Source organism: Phacochoerus africanus, chromosome 1 (genome assembly GCF_016906955.1).
Source record: "Phacochoerus africanus isolate WHEZ1 chromosome 1, ROS_Pafr_v1, whole genome shotgun sequence".
NCBI lineage: Eukaryota > Metazoa > Chordata > Mammalia > Artiodactyla > Suidae > Phacochoerus > Phacochoerus africanus.
This window is the reverse complement of record NC_062544.1, coordinates 157840338-157856610: the sequence shown is the minus strand read 5'-3', so window position 1 is coordinate 157856610 and position 16273 is coordinate 157840338. Positions and strand designations below refer to the sequence as shown.

The 16273-nt window shown below is 37.0% G+C and overlaps 1 protein-coding gene across 1 annotated transcript in view; it reads left to right on the top strand.

Moving 5' to 3' along the window:
• STAG1 (stromal antigen 1) overlaps window positions 1-16273 on the top strand; it is a 415995-nt gene that overhangs the window by 154309 nt on the left and 245413 nt on the right. Inside the window, exon 4 of the mRNA XM_047782999.1 lies at window positions 13283-13447. Within this exon, the coding sequence (XP_047638955.1) occupies window positions 13283-13447 (165 nt within the window). The remainder of the gene's footprint in view (window positions 1-13282; window positions 13448-16273) is intronic.

Sequence of the window (16273 nt, the reverse complement as noted above, 5' to 3'; positions counted from 1 at the left end):
ATTTGAGAGCACCATGGATCTTGTCCAGGAATGAGACCACATCTACAAGTATCTGACCTTCATTGCACAAAAAGTGTAGGGAAAGGAAGCCTGGGAAGTCACAAGTAATTAAAATTTACCTTTTGAAATAACAACAGAATTCTTAATTTTCAAATCCCTTCTACAACATTGTCCCCAGCTTCCACACAAATGTGATTTTATCGGAGTAAGTATACCTACATTCTGAGAGAAGAATTATTTTTAAGACTGCAAAATTGTACCCTTTGGGTATAAACTAAAGATTGAATGTACCCTGTTATACTGTGATCTTTCCTCTTCCTTACTCTTTTTATGAAGGACAGACTTTTTTTTTTTTTGGTCTTTTCTAGGGCCGCACCAGCAGCATATGGAGGTTCCCAGGATGAGGGTCCTAATTGGGAGCTCTAGCCGAAGGCCTAGAGCACAGCCACAGCAACGTGGGATCCATGCCATGTGTGTGACCTACACTATAGCTCATGCCAACGCCAGATCCTTAACCCACTGAGCAAGGCCAGAGATTGAACCCACAACCTTGTGGTTCCTAGTTGGATTTGTTAATCACTGAGCTATGACGGGGACTCCGGGACAGACTTTCTGAACATCAGCTTTTTGGTTTGTGTTTTTGCATCCTTACTGTATTTTTTTTTTTTTTACCTTTTAAAAATTTATTTTATTAAAGTATAGCTGATTTACAATGCTGTGTTAATTTCTGCTGTACAATGGAATGGCTAAGTTATATACATATATATATATTATTTTTTATATTCTTTTCCACTATAGTTTATCACAGGATATTGAATATCATTCCCCGGGCTCGACAGTAGGACCTTGTTGTTTTTATATTCTATGTATAGTAATAACCATACCACCTTTAAAGGGTATGTTGGCTATTCCCAGTGATTAACAATTATTTTAAAAGTTGCAAGGAATTTTTTTGTACTTTCTTTTTTTTTCTATTGATTTTCACCCATATGATACTTTTCTGAAAAGAGGATGTCTCAAGTAAAAGACATGCATTCTGGTGGGAAGGTAACATTTTTTTTTTTAAGTTTTTAAGTTTTTCAGTGTCTGTGAGTCAGCATCTGCTCTGCAAAGAAGTTCAGTCTGTCCTTTTTTGAAATTCCGCATGTCAGTGAAAGCATTTGATGTTGGTGTCTCATTGTATGGCTGACTTCACTCAGCACGGTAATTTCTAGGTCCATCCGTGTTGCTAAAAGTGCTGGTATTTCGTTCTTTTTGATGGCTGAGTAATATTCCATTGTGAATATGTACCACCTCTTCTTGATCCACTCCTCTGCAGATGGACATTTAGGTTGTTTCCATGTCTTGGCTATTGTAAATAGTGCCGCAATGAACATCGGAGTACACGTGTCTTTGTGAGTCGTGGTTTTCTCTGGATAGATGCCCAGGAGTGGGACTGCTGGATCAAATGGTAGTTCTATGTTTAGTTTTCTGAGGAATCTCCATACTGTTTTCCAGAGTGGTTGCACCAATTTACAATCCCACCAACAGTGTACTAGGGTTCCTTTTTCTGCACACCCTCTCCAGCACTTACTGTGTGTAGACTTTTGGATGATGGCCATTCTGGCTGGTGTAAGGTGGTAGCTCATAGTGGTTTTGATTTGCATTTCTCTAATAATGAGTGATGCTGAACATCTTTTCATGTGTTTTTTTTGGCCATCTGTATGTCTTCTTTGGAGAATGGTCTGTTTAGATCTTCTGCCCATTTTTGGATGGGGTTGTTTGTTTTTTTGGTGTGGAGCTGCAGAAGGTGTTTCTAAATTTTGGAGCCGAATCCCTTGTCAATTGGTTGACTTGCAAAGATTTTCTCCCATTCTGTGGGTTGTCTTTTTGTGTTGTTTAGGGTTTCCTTTGCTGTGCAGAAACTTTTCAGTTTGATTAGGTCCCATTTGTGTATTTTTGGTTTTTTTGTCAATACTCTGATAGGTGGATCTGAGAAGATGTTGCTGTCGTTTATGTCAGAGAGTGTTTGGCCTATGTTTTTCTTTAGGAGTTTTATAGTGTCTGGGTCTTATATCTAGATCTTTAATCCATTTTGAGTTTATTTTTGTGTATGGTGTTAGGGAGTGTTCTAATTTCATTCTTTTCCATGTGGCTGTCCAGTTTTCTCAGCACCACTTATTGAACAGGCTGTCCTTTCTCCATTGTATATTCATGCCTCCTTTGTCATAGGTGAGTTGGCTATAGGTGTGTGGGTTGAATTCTGGGCTTTCTGTCCTGTTTCACTGATCTATATTTTTGTCTTTGTGCCAGTACCATGCGGTTTTTGATGACTGTTGCTTTGTAGTATGGTCTGAAGTCCGGGAGCCTGATTCCTCCAGCTCCATTTTTCTTTTTCAGGGTGTCTTTGGCTATTCTGTGTCTTTTGTGCTTCGAAACAAATTTTAAAATATTTTTTTCGAGTTCTGGGAAAAATGTTCTTGGTAATTTGATAGAGATTGCACTGAACCTGTAGATTGCTTTAGGTAGTATAGTCATTTTGATAATATTAACTCTTCCAATCCACGGGCATGGTGTATCTTTCCAACTATTTGTGTCATCTTTGGATTTCTTTCATCAGTGGCTTGTAGTTTTCCGAGTACAGGTCTTTTGTTTCCTTAGGTAGGTTTACTCCTAGGTATTTTATTCTTTTGGATGCGATGGTAAACGGGATTGCTTCCCTAATTTCATTTTCTGCTCTTTCATTGTTAGTATATAGAAATGCCATTGATTTCTGTGTATTAATTTTGTATCCTTCGACTTTGCCAGATTTGTGGATGAGCTCTAACAGTTTTCTGGTAGAGTCTTTAGGATTCTCGGGGTATAGTATCATGTCATCTGCAAGTAGGGATAGTTTTACTTCTTCCTTTCCAATTTGGATTCCTTTTATCTCTTTTACTTCTCTGATCTCTGTGGCTAGGATGTCCAAAACTATGTTGAAGAGTAGTGGCGAGAGCAGACATCCTTGTCTTGTTCCTGATCTCAGCAGGAATTCTTTCAGCTTTTCACCATTGAGAAAGATGTTAGCTGTGGGTTTGTCATATAAGGCCTTTATCATGTTGAGGTAGGTTCCCGTTATGCCCACTTTCTGAAGGGTTTTTATCAGAAATGGGTTTTGGATTTTGTCAAAGGCTTTTTCCGTGTCTATTGAGAGGATCGTATGGTTTTTATTCTTCAGTTTGTTAATGTGGTGTTTCACACTGATGGATTTGCAGATATTGAAGAACCCTTGCATCCCTGGGATAAATCCCACTTGATCATGATGTATAATCCTTTCAATGTTTTGTTGGATTCGGTTTGCTAGTATTTTGTTGAGGATTTTTGCATCGATGTTCATCAGTGAAATTGGCCTGTAGTTTTCTTTCTTTCTTTCTTTTTTTTTTTTTTTTTGTGGTGTCTTTGTCTGGTTTTGGTATCAGGGTAATGGTGGCCTCATAGAATGAGTTTGGGAGTATCCCTTCCTCTGCAGTTTTTTGATAATAGTTTCAGGAGGAGAGGTGTTAGCTCTTCACTAAATGTTTGATAGAATTCGCCTGTGAAGCCCTCTGGTCCTGGACTTTTGTTTGTTGGAAGTTTTGTAATCACAGTTTCAATTTCAGTTCTTGTGATGGGTCCATTCGTCTTTTCTATTTCATCTTGGTTTAGTCTTGGAAGATTGTGCTTTTCTAAGAATTTGTCCATTTCTTCTAGGTTTTCCGTTTTATTGGCGTATAGTTGCATATAGTAATCTCTTATGAATCCTTTGTATTTCTGTGATGTCTCCTTTTTCATTTCTAATTTTATTGATTTGAGTCCTCTCTCTTTTTTGCTTGGTAAGTCTGGCTGGGGGTTTATCAATTTTGTTGATCTTTTCAAAGAACCAGCTTTTTGTTTCATTGCTCTTTTCTGTGGTTTTCTTTGTTTCTATTTCATTGATTTCTGCTCTGATCTTTATGATTTCTTTCCTTCTACTAACTTTCGGCCTTGTCTGTTGTCTCTTGAGCTGCTTTAGATGTAGAGTTAGCTTGCTTATTTGAGCTTTTTCTTGTTTCCTGAGGTGGGGTTGTATTGCCATGAACTTTCCTCTTAGAACGGCTTTTGCTGCATCCCATAGGTTTTGGAGTGTCGTATCTTTGTTGTCATTTGCTCTAGGTATTTTTTAATTTCCTCTTTGATTTCTTCAGTGATCCGTTGGTTGTTTAGTCTCCACGTGTTTATGTTTTTTGCAGATTTTTTCTTGTTGTTGATTGCCAGTCGTAAAGCGTTGTGGTTGGAAAAGATGCTTGATATGATTTCAATTTTCTTAAAGTTACCGAGGTTGGATTTGTAGCCCAGGATGTGATCAATCTTGGAGAATGTTCCATGTGCACTTGAGAAGAATGTGTGTTCTGTTGCTTTTGGATGAAATGTCCTATAAATATCTATTAAGTCCATCTGGTTTAATGCTTCATTCAGGGCCTGTGTTTCCTTAATGATTTCCTGTCTGGTTGATCTGTCCATTGCTGTGAGTGGGGTGTTAAAGTCCCCCACTATGATTGTGTTATTGTCGATTTGTCCTTTTAAGATTGTTAGCAGTTGCCTTAAATATTGTGGTGAACCTATGTTGGGTGCGTAGATATTTAAAATTGTTATATCATCTTCTTGGATTGATCCTTTGACCATTATGTAATGTCCTTCTTTGTCCCTTAAAATATTCTTCATTTTAAAGTCTATTTTGTCTGATAGGAGTATTGCTAACTCCAGCTTTCTTTTGATAGCCGTTTGCTTGAAATATCTTCTTCCATCCTCTCGCTTTCAATTTGTATGTGTCCCTAGAAGTGAAGTGGGTCTCTTGAAGACAGCATATATATGGATCTTGGTTTTGCATCCATTCAGCCAGTCTGTGTCTTTTGGTTGGGGCATGTAGTTCATTAACATTTAAGGTAATTATTGATAATGTATGTTCTTATTGCCATTTCGTTAATTGCTTTGGGTTTGTTTTTTGCTGCTCTTTTTTCTTTCCCTCTTCTCTTGTTCTTTTCTGCCTATAGAAGTTCTTGTAGTATTTGTTGTAAGGCTGGTTTGGTGTTGCTGAATTCTCTCAGCTTTTGTTTATCTGTGAAGGTTTTGATCTCCTTCAAATCTGAATGAGAGCCTTGCTGGGTAGAGTAATCTTGGTTGGAGGTTTTTTCCTTTCATCATGTTAAGTATATCATGCCACTCCCTTCTGGCCTGCAGAGTTTCTGTTGAAAAATCTGCCGATAACCTTATTGGGGTTCCCTTGTATGTTATTTGTTTCTTTTCCCTAGCTGCTTTCAAGATTTTCTCTTTGTCTTTAATTTTGGTCAGTTTGATTAGTATGTGTCTCGGGGTGTTCCTCCTTGGGTTTATTTTATATGGTTCTCGTTGTGCTTCCTGGATTTGAGTGAGTGATTCCTTCCCCATGTTAAGGAAGTTTTCGGCTATTATCTCTTGGAATATTTCTTCTGTCTCCTCTCTCTCTTCTCCTTCTGGCACCCCTATAATACGGGTGTTGGTGCATTTAACATTGTCCCAGAGTTCTCTGGGACTCTCTTTATTTGTTTTCAATCTTTTTTCTCTTTTCTGTTCTGCATCCGTAATTTCCACTAATCTGTCCTCCACCTCGCTTATTCGTTCTTCTGTCTCCTGTATTCTGCTGTTAGCTGCTTCTAGTGAATTTTTTATTTCAGTTATTGTATTTTGCATCTCTTCTTGTTTAAGTTTTATATCTTGTATCTCTTTGGTCAGTGTTTCTTTGGTAAGTTATCCATCTTTGCCTCCAGTTTATTTCCAATGTCTTGCATCATCTTCAGCACCAACAGTCTAAAGTCTTTTTCCTGGAGGCCGAGAATCTCCTGATCACTTAGCTGATTTTCTAGGGATTTTTCTTTTTCCCTCATCTGAGTTACAGTTCTCTATCTTTTCATTTTTATAGGATTTTGGTTGTAGTGAGCTTCTTACAGATAATAGAGTTATAGCATTTCTTGCTTCTGGTGTCTGCCCCCCTTGTGGCTGAAGTCAGCATGGGGGGCTTGCTATAGGCTTCCCCCTGGTAGGTGGAGCCGATTCTAATCCCTCTGGTGGGTGGGGCGAAGTCTCTCTGGATGGGATTAGAGGTAGTTGTGTGCCTGAAGGGTCTTTAGGCAGCCTGTTTACTGAGGGGCGGGGCTTTGATCCCACCTGGATTGTTGTTTGCCCTGCTTCTCAGCACTGACTAACCCAGGGGGCCAGATTTTCCCAAAATGGCCACCTCCAGAGAAAGGAACGCTGCTGAATATTCCTGAGAGCTTTGTCTTCAATGTCCTTCCCTCACAACAAGCCACGTTCACCCCTGTTTTCCTAGGATGTCCTCCAAGAACTGTGGTCAGGTTTTACCCGGATTCCCTTCGAAACTTTGCTTTGCCCCGGGACTCAGTGCACGTGAAAGTCTGTGTGTGCCTTTTAAGAATGGGGTCTCTGTTTCCCCCAGTCCCGTGGAGCTTCTGCGCCCAAGCCCCACTGACCTTCAATGCCAGATGCTCCGGGGCTCTTTCTCCCCGTGCCAGATCCCCACACGTGGGATTTTCTTGTGGGGCTCAGTACTCTCACTAGTGTAGGTGAGTCTCTGTGAACCAATTAGTTTCCAGTCTGTGGAGCTTCCCACCCAGGAGGTATGGGGTTGTTTATATCGTGAAATCACCCCTCCTACCTCTTGATGTGTCCTCCTCTTTTTCTTCTGGAGTAGGGTATCTTTTTTAAGGTTTCCGGTCCATTTGGGTGAAGAATGCTCAGTCTTTAGTTGTGAATTTTGCTGTTTTTAGGAGGGAAGTTGAGCTCCAGTCCTTCTATTATGCCATCTTAATACTGTCCCGGTAAAAGTCTCTTTACTGTATTTACTGTCCAGATCTGTATTAAGAAAATATGTCTTGTCATAATGGGATAAATAGACCGTAGATAAGATCAAGTGGATTTTTTTTAGCTTTTTATTTGTGCTTTATAATAAGTGTTATAGTCTCCCACATTTGACAATGATGGTTTATTTTCTCTTTATTCATGGAGTTTATTTCATATAAAATGTGTATATTGATGTATGTGTCTATAGTATGTACAGAGATTAGTACACATACACAAGCTCATTTGTTGTGGCATTATTTGTAGTAAAAAAATATCTAAAACAATAAATGTTCATCAACAGGTTAATGGTTAAATGTTAATGTGTATCTATAGAATGGAATACTGCAGCTTTCAGAAGCATCAAAACAGTCTCTAGGTCTTGCTGTGGATTAAGTACGTAGTATGTTGATAATGAAAATAGAATGGTGCAGAACTCTGTATACCTATCAGAATAGAAAAGATACCTGGAAATATATATGTGTTTTATCAGAATTTTAAAAATTCTGATAAAATGCACATATGATTTGCCAGTTTATTTTTGTGTGTGTGTGTACAGGTTCAGTGGTGTTAAATACATTCGTATGTTACGCAGTTTTTATCACCATCTATCTGTATAACTCTCTTGATCTTTTAAAACTGAAACCGTATGCCCATTAAACCCTCATTCCTCCTTACCCCCAGACCCTGGCAATCTCCATCCTAGTTTCTGTCTCTGATGATTTTAACTAAGTACGTAATGTAAAGTGCAATCATAGTATTTGTCTTTTGGCAACTGGCTTATTTCACCTAACACAGTGTCCTCAGAGTCCATTCACATTGTGGCATATGTCAGAATTTCCTTCCTTTTTAAGGCTAAGTACTATGCCATTTTGTGTGTGTACACATGCCACATTTGCTCATCCATTCATCCACCAATGGGCACTTGGGTTACTAGTAAGTTTTAGTTTTTGTGAACAGTACAGCTACAAATAAGGGTGTACAGATATCCTTGATAACCTGCTTTCAGTTCTTTTGGGTACATATATAGATGTGTTATTGATATATAGTTAATTTGGTTTTTAATTTTTTGAGGAACTGCCATGCTGTTTTCCACAAGAGCAGTACCATTTTTCATTTCCATCCATAGTCCAATTTCTCCACATCATTGTGTAGACTTTTTTTTGGTAGTAGCTGTCCTAATAGATGTGAGGTAGCTTCTCATTATAATTTTTGACTTGCATGTCTCCTGATTATTAGTGATGTTGAACATCTTTTCACATGCTCCTTGGTCATTTACTTATCTTTTTTGAAGAAATGTCTGTTCAAATCATTTGCCCATTTTTTGAATTAGGTTGTTTTATTGAGTTTTAGGAGTTCTTTATTTATTCTGGATATTAATTTCTTATCTGATATGATTTACAAATATTTTCTCTCATTCTTTGTGTTATGTTTTTATTCTTTTCCCATTGAATGGTCTTGGTACCCTTGTCAAAAGTTATTTAACCATATATGTGACAGTTTATGTCTGGCTGTCTATTCTCTTCCAGTGGTCTATATATTTGCTTTTATGCCAGCACCACACTGTTTTAATTATTCTTGTTTTGTAGTAAGTTTTAGGATCAGGAAGTGTGAGTGTTCCAACACTCTTTTTTTGTGTTATTTTTTGGGGGGAGTGGTTGTTTGTTTTGTTTGCTTGTTTGCTGTTCTCAGGGTATGCAGAAGTTCCCAGGCTTGGGTCTGAACCCACACCACCTCAGCGACCCTTGCTGCTGCAGTGACAACATTGGATTAAGAATTAAAAACCAATGGGAACTGCATCCAGCATTGTTCTTTTTTTCAAGATTATTTTGGCTTTCAAGGTCCTTTGAGATACCCTATGAATTATAGAATGGGTTTTTACTATATGTTCTTTAATTTCTTTCATGTGTACTTTTTAAAAAATATTCCAATGTCTTTGGAAGAACATATAAGGAATGAATAATTTTGGTTGAAAGAACCAGTCTTCTTTAGTAAGGCATGAGGGCAAGGGTGGGCAAGTTTTCATTGTATAACTTTAATCACCTTTTGAATTTTGAGCCATGTAAATGTGTTGCCTATTCAATAAAGAAAAATAACATAACATTTTCCCCCTTCCCCTTTTCTTTCTCTCTCTCTCTCCCTCCCCCCCCCCCCGCCCCCCCCCCCCCCCCCCACACACACATTCATGCACACATCTGCCACAGGTAAGATACCTCTTTCTCCAAAGAGTGAGCGCAGGAACAAGACTTGTTAGGATCTGTACTAGTCTAGTTAAATGGAATGAATGCAAGAAATAATGATATTTTCAGGCAATTTTAAGTTGGTCAGTATGGCAGGATAGTAGCTTGTAAATAGGGATCTGATGTGACAGATGACTGAACAGGTAGTAATTGAGAGCCTTACTTGCCAGGCTGAGGAGTTTGGACTTTAACTTGGTGGTTATGAAAGTATTGAAGATCAGAGAGCATTCAATAAACAAGGATGCAAGTGATGGGATTAAGTTTGTAACATAAAGATTACTATGGTTATACTATTAGAATAGAAAGGCATAGTCTAACAAATATGATGTAAGCCATATCTGTAGTTAATATTTTCTAGTAAGTTTCAACATGTAGATAAAATTAATAATATAATTTATTTAACCTAATATACCTAAAATATTATCATCTCATCATGTAATCAGTATATTAGTGAGATATTTTATATGCTTTTTCATATTAAATCTTCACAATCTTATGGATATTCAACACATCGTTCACCTAAATTTTGAGCAGCCATGTTTCAAATGTTCTGTTAGCTATGTGAGGGTAGAGGCTCTAATGTGGGATAGTGCATGTATGGAGAATCAGTATGTCTTTTTGTTGAAAAGTGCATAATCGTTTGTCATTCAGGAATTGCAGATTAAGACTACAGGGAGTTATTGCTATACAACTGTAGAATGGCTGAAATCTAAAAACCTGGTAGTAACATTTTCCTGGCAAGAATGTGAAGCGGTAGGTGCTCTCATTCATTGCTAGTCAGAATGCAAAATGGTATCACCACTTTGGAAAACATTGTACAAAACTAAACATAATTTTTTTGTATGATCTAGTAATTGTCCTCCTATGCCTTTACACAACTATTTGTTTTTTCCACACAAAACCCTGTATATGAATGCCAAAGGCACTTCATTCCTAACTGCCAAAAATAGTGGCCAAGATACTCATCATTAGGTAAATTGATGACAAAATATGGTACATCAATGAAATGGAATATTGTTTAGAGATAAATAGAAATGAGCTATTATTCAACCACTGAAAGACATGAATCAATCTTAAATGTGTAAAAGTGAAAGACGCCAGTAGGAAAAGCCTATATCCTCTGTGATTTCAATTATATAACTTTTTTGAAAGATGAATTTTCATAGTGGTGATTTTTTAAAAGAAAATTGGTGACTGCCAAGGGGGAAGTAGGAGGTTTGAATGGGTGTGAGAGACAGGTATTTTTTAAGGTAGTACAACTATTCTCTGTGATACCATGATTGTGCATGCATGACACTGTGTATTTGTCCAAACCCACTGAACTTTTCAGGAAAAGAGTAAGTTTTTAATTTAATGTAATTTTTTGGCCATGGCATACAGTGGCTTGATATGGGATCTCAGTTCCCAGACGAGGGATTGAATCCCAGACCAGGCTGGGATCCTAACTATTAGATCACCAGGGAACTCCCCCCAAAAGAGTGAATTTCATAAATGAAGATTTTTTTAACAGTCATTTAGAAAGTTAGGGGAATACCAGGATGGCATGTTGAGTGTAACAAAGTAATCTAACTCTTTTGCAATGAAGGAGATTTCCTGATTTCAGTAACTTCGGAAATAAGTCTATAAGACTTCAGTCAAAGAAATTGGACACAGTGGATGTAAGAACTACAGTCTGGTTCATCAAGTTGTCTTACATGGGGTATGGCTTAAAATAGTGTTCTGTATGTTTATTGATGAGAGCCGTGTTTCTCGTTGGACTGGGAGTTTATATAGATGAGCCAAGGAGAAGAGATATCCATGTGATAATGGATTAGAGTTGGAGGTACCAGTGCAGTTTCAACTTACATTTAGCTTAATATAGATAATAAATCATTGTGTATAGCAGTATTTATAGTTATGTGTACATATATGAAACTTATATTTCTTTGTTTTGTCTGCTTAAGGGCCTATAATCAACAGCACTCAGTATTAAGGAATACTCATCCATATTGAATGAATGAAAATAGATAAATCTTCCATACTGAAGAATTTCAAATAGTATGTGTAAATACTCTACCTTTAAGGAGGTGGAATATAGTTCCCCACCCCTTAAATGTGGGATTCACATGGTGACTTTCTTGCAAAAGGCGCATTATGGAAAAGGAAGGAAAAATAACTTTACAGAAGAGAGCCCTGACAATTTACCACCTCAGCCAACTGTTAACAGTTAATATTGAGTGATAAATCATGTTGTTGGTGGAGTTCCCATCGTGGCGCAGTGGTTAACGAATCCGACTAGGAACCATGAGGCTGCAGGTTTGGTCTCTGGCCTTGCTCAGTGAGTTAAGGATCTGGCGTTGCCATGAGCTGTGGTGTAGGTTTCAGACGCGACTTGGATCCCACGTTGCTGTGGCTCTGGTGTAGGCCGGTGGCTGCAGCTCTGATTCGACCCCTAGCCTGGGAACCTCCGTATGCCATGGGAGTGGCCCTAGAAAAGGCATAAAGACCAAAAAAAAAAAAAAATCATGTTGTTAGTATGTCCCCTTGACTTGAGGTGATAAAAATGACCCTTTATCTCACATCTTCCTCCCCAAACCTGTAATCCCAGTTTAGCTGTGAGAAAAATGTTAGACAAACTATAGTTGAGGTACATTGTATACAATATCTGAAGTACCTATACAATACAACATAACTGTAAAATACAAAATACCTATGCAAAATTCCTCGAAATTGTCAAGGTCACCAAAAACCAGGAAAGTGTCAAAACTGTTGAAGCAATAAGGAGCTTAGGGAGACATGTGAATATGATGTGGTATCCTTGATGGGCTCCTAAAATAGAAAAAGTCAGAAGAAAAAAAGGAAGAAAATCTGAGTGAAGTGTGCACATTTATTAATGTATCAATATTGGTTCATTAGCTACAACAAATACAAATAGTAAGATGTCAGTAATAGGGGTAATTAGATATATGTGGGAATTCCTTGTGGTGTCTTCACAAATTTTTGTAAATCTAACACTATTCTAAAAATAATTTATTTAAAAACAAGCAGTAAATTTATTATGTATTAACCCCCACACAAAAATTGTTGTCAGGCTGTTAAACTGTGAAGAAGAGTGGAAGAATACAGGAATAGAGAATGAAAGGAGCAGGTCCTGTGAGCAGGGAGAGAAGCCCCTGCATGCTATGCTTTGTAGTGTTCCTCCAGGGCCCTCTAGTTATAAAGCCTACCACTGCAGCAGAAACAAAAGAGAAATGTTTACAAAGTCCAACTCCAGCATGGCAAATGTAGACTTGGAGAGGAGAAGCAATAAATTATAACTGAAACAGGCTGTTAATGAGAGTGAAGTAAACCACTCAAGAGAGACTATAAAGATTGAGAATATGTTCAGGAGAGACCTAAGGTAACATCAATAGGTAAAGGATATTGGGAGGGAAAAGACATCTGAAAGGCAAGGAAGAAATAACATGGCCTGTTCAGAGAATTTTTTTTTAAATGTCTATTACATTTCACCATTAATTTTCTTGGTAAGTTTGGTGAAGCAGCAAGCCTGGTGAGCTTATATATGAATGAAATTTATGGCAATAATAACAGTGGCTGCAAGCAGTTCTGACCTGAATCTAAAGGTGAGACATAGATAATGTAATAACTATGTTGACTTTTTAAAAAAATTTGGGGCTTGGGATGGGTTGTTAATTGTAATTCCTGTCAAGGCAGGAATTTTTTTTTGTTTATTGCCACATATCTAGTACCTAGAATGGTTCCAAATGTGCTCAATATCTATTTGTTGCATGACTGGATTAGAGATCTTCGAGCACTTAAGTTGAGGGAGAAGTTGAACATGCAGCTTTTCCAAATAATGTTTTATTGAGCAAAACTGAGGAAATCAAGTATTGAGGAAAATAGGAAGAAGAAAATGTCGAGAAGAGAGCATGGTCAGGGACATGGTTAAAATGTTCTCATTGGCATTATTGTACAAAATACTAAATTTTTGAACTTTATTTTATGCTGTGCTGTATATAATTTTACTTGTACTTTGCTGTTTGTACTTTGTTTTTATTACTGAAAACATTGTAAAGCTTCCTTTGGGATTATCTTATATAATTAGTACTAACTGCCTTTTACAGCATCAAATGTAATTTGAGATCATATGCTGTATACCTCCATTTAATTTAACTTTTCTTCATCTTTGTACTTAGTCTACAAATAAGAAACCTCGAAAATCTCCAGGAGAGAAGAGTAGAATTGAAGCTGGAGTTAGAGGAACAGGCCGTGGAAGAGCTAATGGGCACCCTCAACAGAATGGTGAAGGGGAGCCTGTCACATTATTTGAAGTGGTGAAACTGGGGAAAAGTGCAATGCAGGTAAATTTTGAGTATTTTTATCTTATTAATAAAACAATATGGTCAATAATATGTGGAACCTGTTAGTGTATATTTGATATTTTATATACTCTTATTGTGTAATCAAGTTTCTTAACTTAAATGTTTTTCTTAATAATAAGATGAAGATTACAAATTTAGATTGAATTGTGCTGAGTTAAGGTAACTTGCATATAATAGGAGCTGCCTAGGAGAATTTTTATTGCCTTAATAACATATTTTTTTTAGAATTTTGACTTAATATAAGTAAAATATGTGTATTGAAGAATAATTCGAAGAAAAGTGGTATGAAATATTCCTAAGTAGTGAAGTAGGAATAACCACAGTTAATATCATATGGTTATTTGTGTGTATGCGTGTGATCTTTTATAACTTTCTTACTTTCTTTTTTCTCTCCTCGTTCACTCAACAAATATTGAATATTCTATAAGAGTACACCTTATCAGTTTCTTTACTAATGAATTATAAGAATAAACCATACTTATTTTACTCTTCCTTTAATGTGTCTGCCCATTTTTTCACTGTTATACAACTTATTCATTATTCGTCTTTACTTTTCTGCATGTATTTATTTTAAAGTACTGAAGGTGAAATTATTTGCTGAAGAGTATTTCTTAACTCTGGTTTATAAATATCATTTTACTCTCCATAGTCTTGTACTACTTTATCTTTCACCAGGTACATAGCTCGCAGTTGGATATTTTATATTTAAGGGTTATTTGACAACATAGATGAAAATGATAATTCATTATTTTAATTTGCATTTTTTGATTACTAATGATTAATAATATATTAAATCTTTATTTGATATTTGCTCATTTTTGATACCTCATTTGCTTTTTTTAAAATTTTTGGTCTTTTTTCTAGTGCCGCACCTATGGCATATGGAGGTTCCCAGGCTAGGGGTCCAATCGGAGCTGTAGCCACTGGCCTACGCCAGAGCCACAGAAGTGCCAGATCCGAGCCGCGTCTGCAACCTACACCACAGCTCACTGCAACGCCGGATCCTTAACCCACTGAGTGAGGCCAGGGATCGAACCTGCAACCTCATGGTTCCTAGTTGGATTCGTTAACCATTGAGCCACAATGAGAACTCCCTGATACCTCATTTTCAATTTCAGTTTACAATTAAGGTAATTTATGAAACATTTATTTTTAGAACTTAAAGCAGGCAACTTTTTGTTAGTATGTTTTCTATGCTACAGATGTGGCCCTAAAGAGAAAAACAAACAAACAAAAACCTCACTTTTAGGACATCATGGGCTGAAGGAAGGGAAAGGACAGACACAGTCCTTATAACTAGGACCTGAATTAAAATGATTACTTACTTGGTTGGTGCCTGGGTCTGTATAAATCTCCAGTATCATCTTAGAGCAAGAGGTGTTTTGTTTTGCTTTGTTTTGTTTTATGATCTAGGTCTGCAGTGGAATAAGGTAATCACCAAAATATCGGATGGGGAGAGATGAGTAATAAAAGAAAGAAATTTATTTAAGATTATGGAGAGATGAAAGAAGAAATTCTGTATCTAATACCAAAAAGGAAATAAACTTAGTTGATTGGTTTTACTGAGGATAAAAAGCTATGTTAGATGCCGTCAAAGGGAGAGTTCAGGAATTGGCATACATTAGGCATTTGTTAGAATGTAGCCCAGAGAAATAAAAAAGTAAATATGAAAGGACAGTTGAGTGACCTTGGTGGGTTGAAAAGGTTCCAAAATATACAGAGGAAGAATTTTGAGGGAACAGACATAGTTGTTTTTTTGTTTTTGGGGGGGGAGTTTGAGATTTTTATTTTTTATTTATTTTTTTATTACTCAGTGAATTTATTACATTTATAATTGTACAACAATCATCACAACCAAATTTTAGGGCAGTTCCATCCCAAACCCTCAGTGCATCCCTCCACCCCCAACCTGTCTCATTTGGAAACCATAAGTTTTTCAAAGTCTGTGAGTCAGTATCTGTACTGCAGAGAAGTTCATTGTGTCTTTTTTTTTAGATTCCACATGTAAGTGATAACATTTGATGTTGGTGTCTCATTGTCTGACTGACTTCACTTCGCATAATTCTAGGTCTATCCATGTTGCTGCAAATACCGGTATTTCTTTCCTTTTAATGTTTGAGTAATATTCCATTCTGTATATGTACCACATCTTCTTTATCCACTCCTCCATCAATGGAGATTTAGGTTGTTTCCCTGTCTTGGCTATTGCATATAGTGCTGCAATGTACATTGGCGTACATGTATCTTTTCAAGTCGTGGTTTTCTCTGGATAGATGCCCAGCAGTGGGATTGCTGGATCAAATGGTAATTCTATTTTTAGTTTTCTGAGGAATCTCCATACTGTTTTCCAGAGTGGTTGCACCAATTTACAATCCCACCAACAGTGTAATATGGAACAGACATAGTTTTTGAAGAGGTAGTTTTAGGAGAAATTTCCTTAGATCTGGAGTTTGTTTGGAGTAAGATAAGTGAAATTCATTACACAGCTAAAAATAGTACAGGCGTTCCTTGTTTTTGTTTTTTCCCTGCACTTCGCAGATACTGCATTTTTTACAAATAAAAGGTTGGTGGCAACTCTTCATCAATGATGCAAGTCTATCAGCACTGTTTTTCCAACAGCATTATTTTTTAATTAAGGTATGTACAGTGCTTTTTTTTTAGACATGATGTTGTTGCACACTTGATAGACTGTAGTATATTGTAAATATAACTTTTATTCACACCGGAAAACTAAAAATTTCACGACTTGTTTTATTGTGATATTTTCGTCATTGCAGTAGTCTGAAACCAAACCCGCAGTATTTC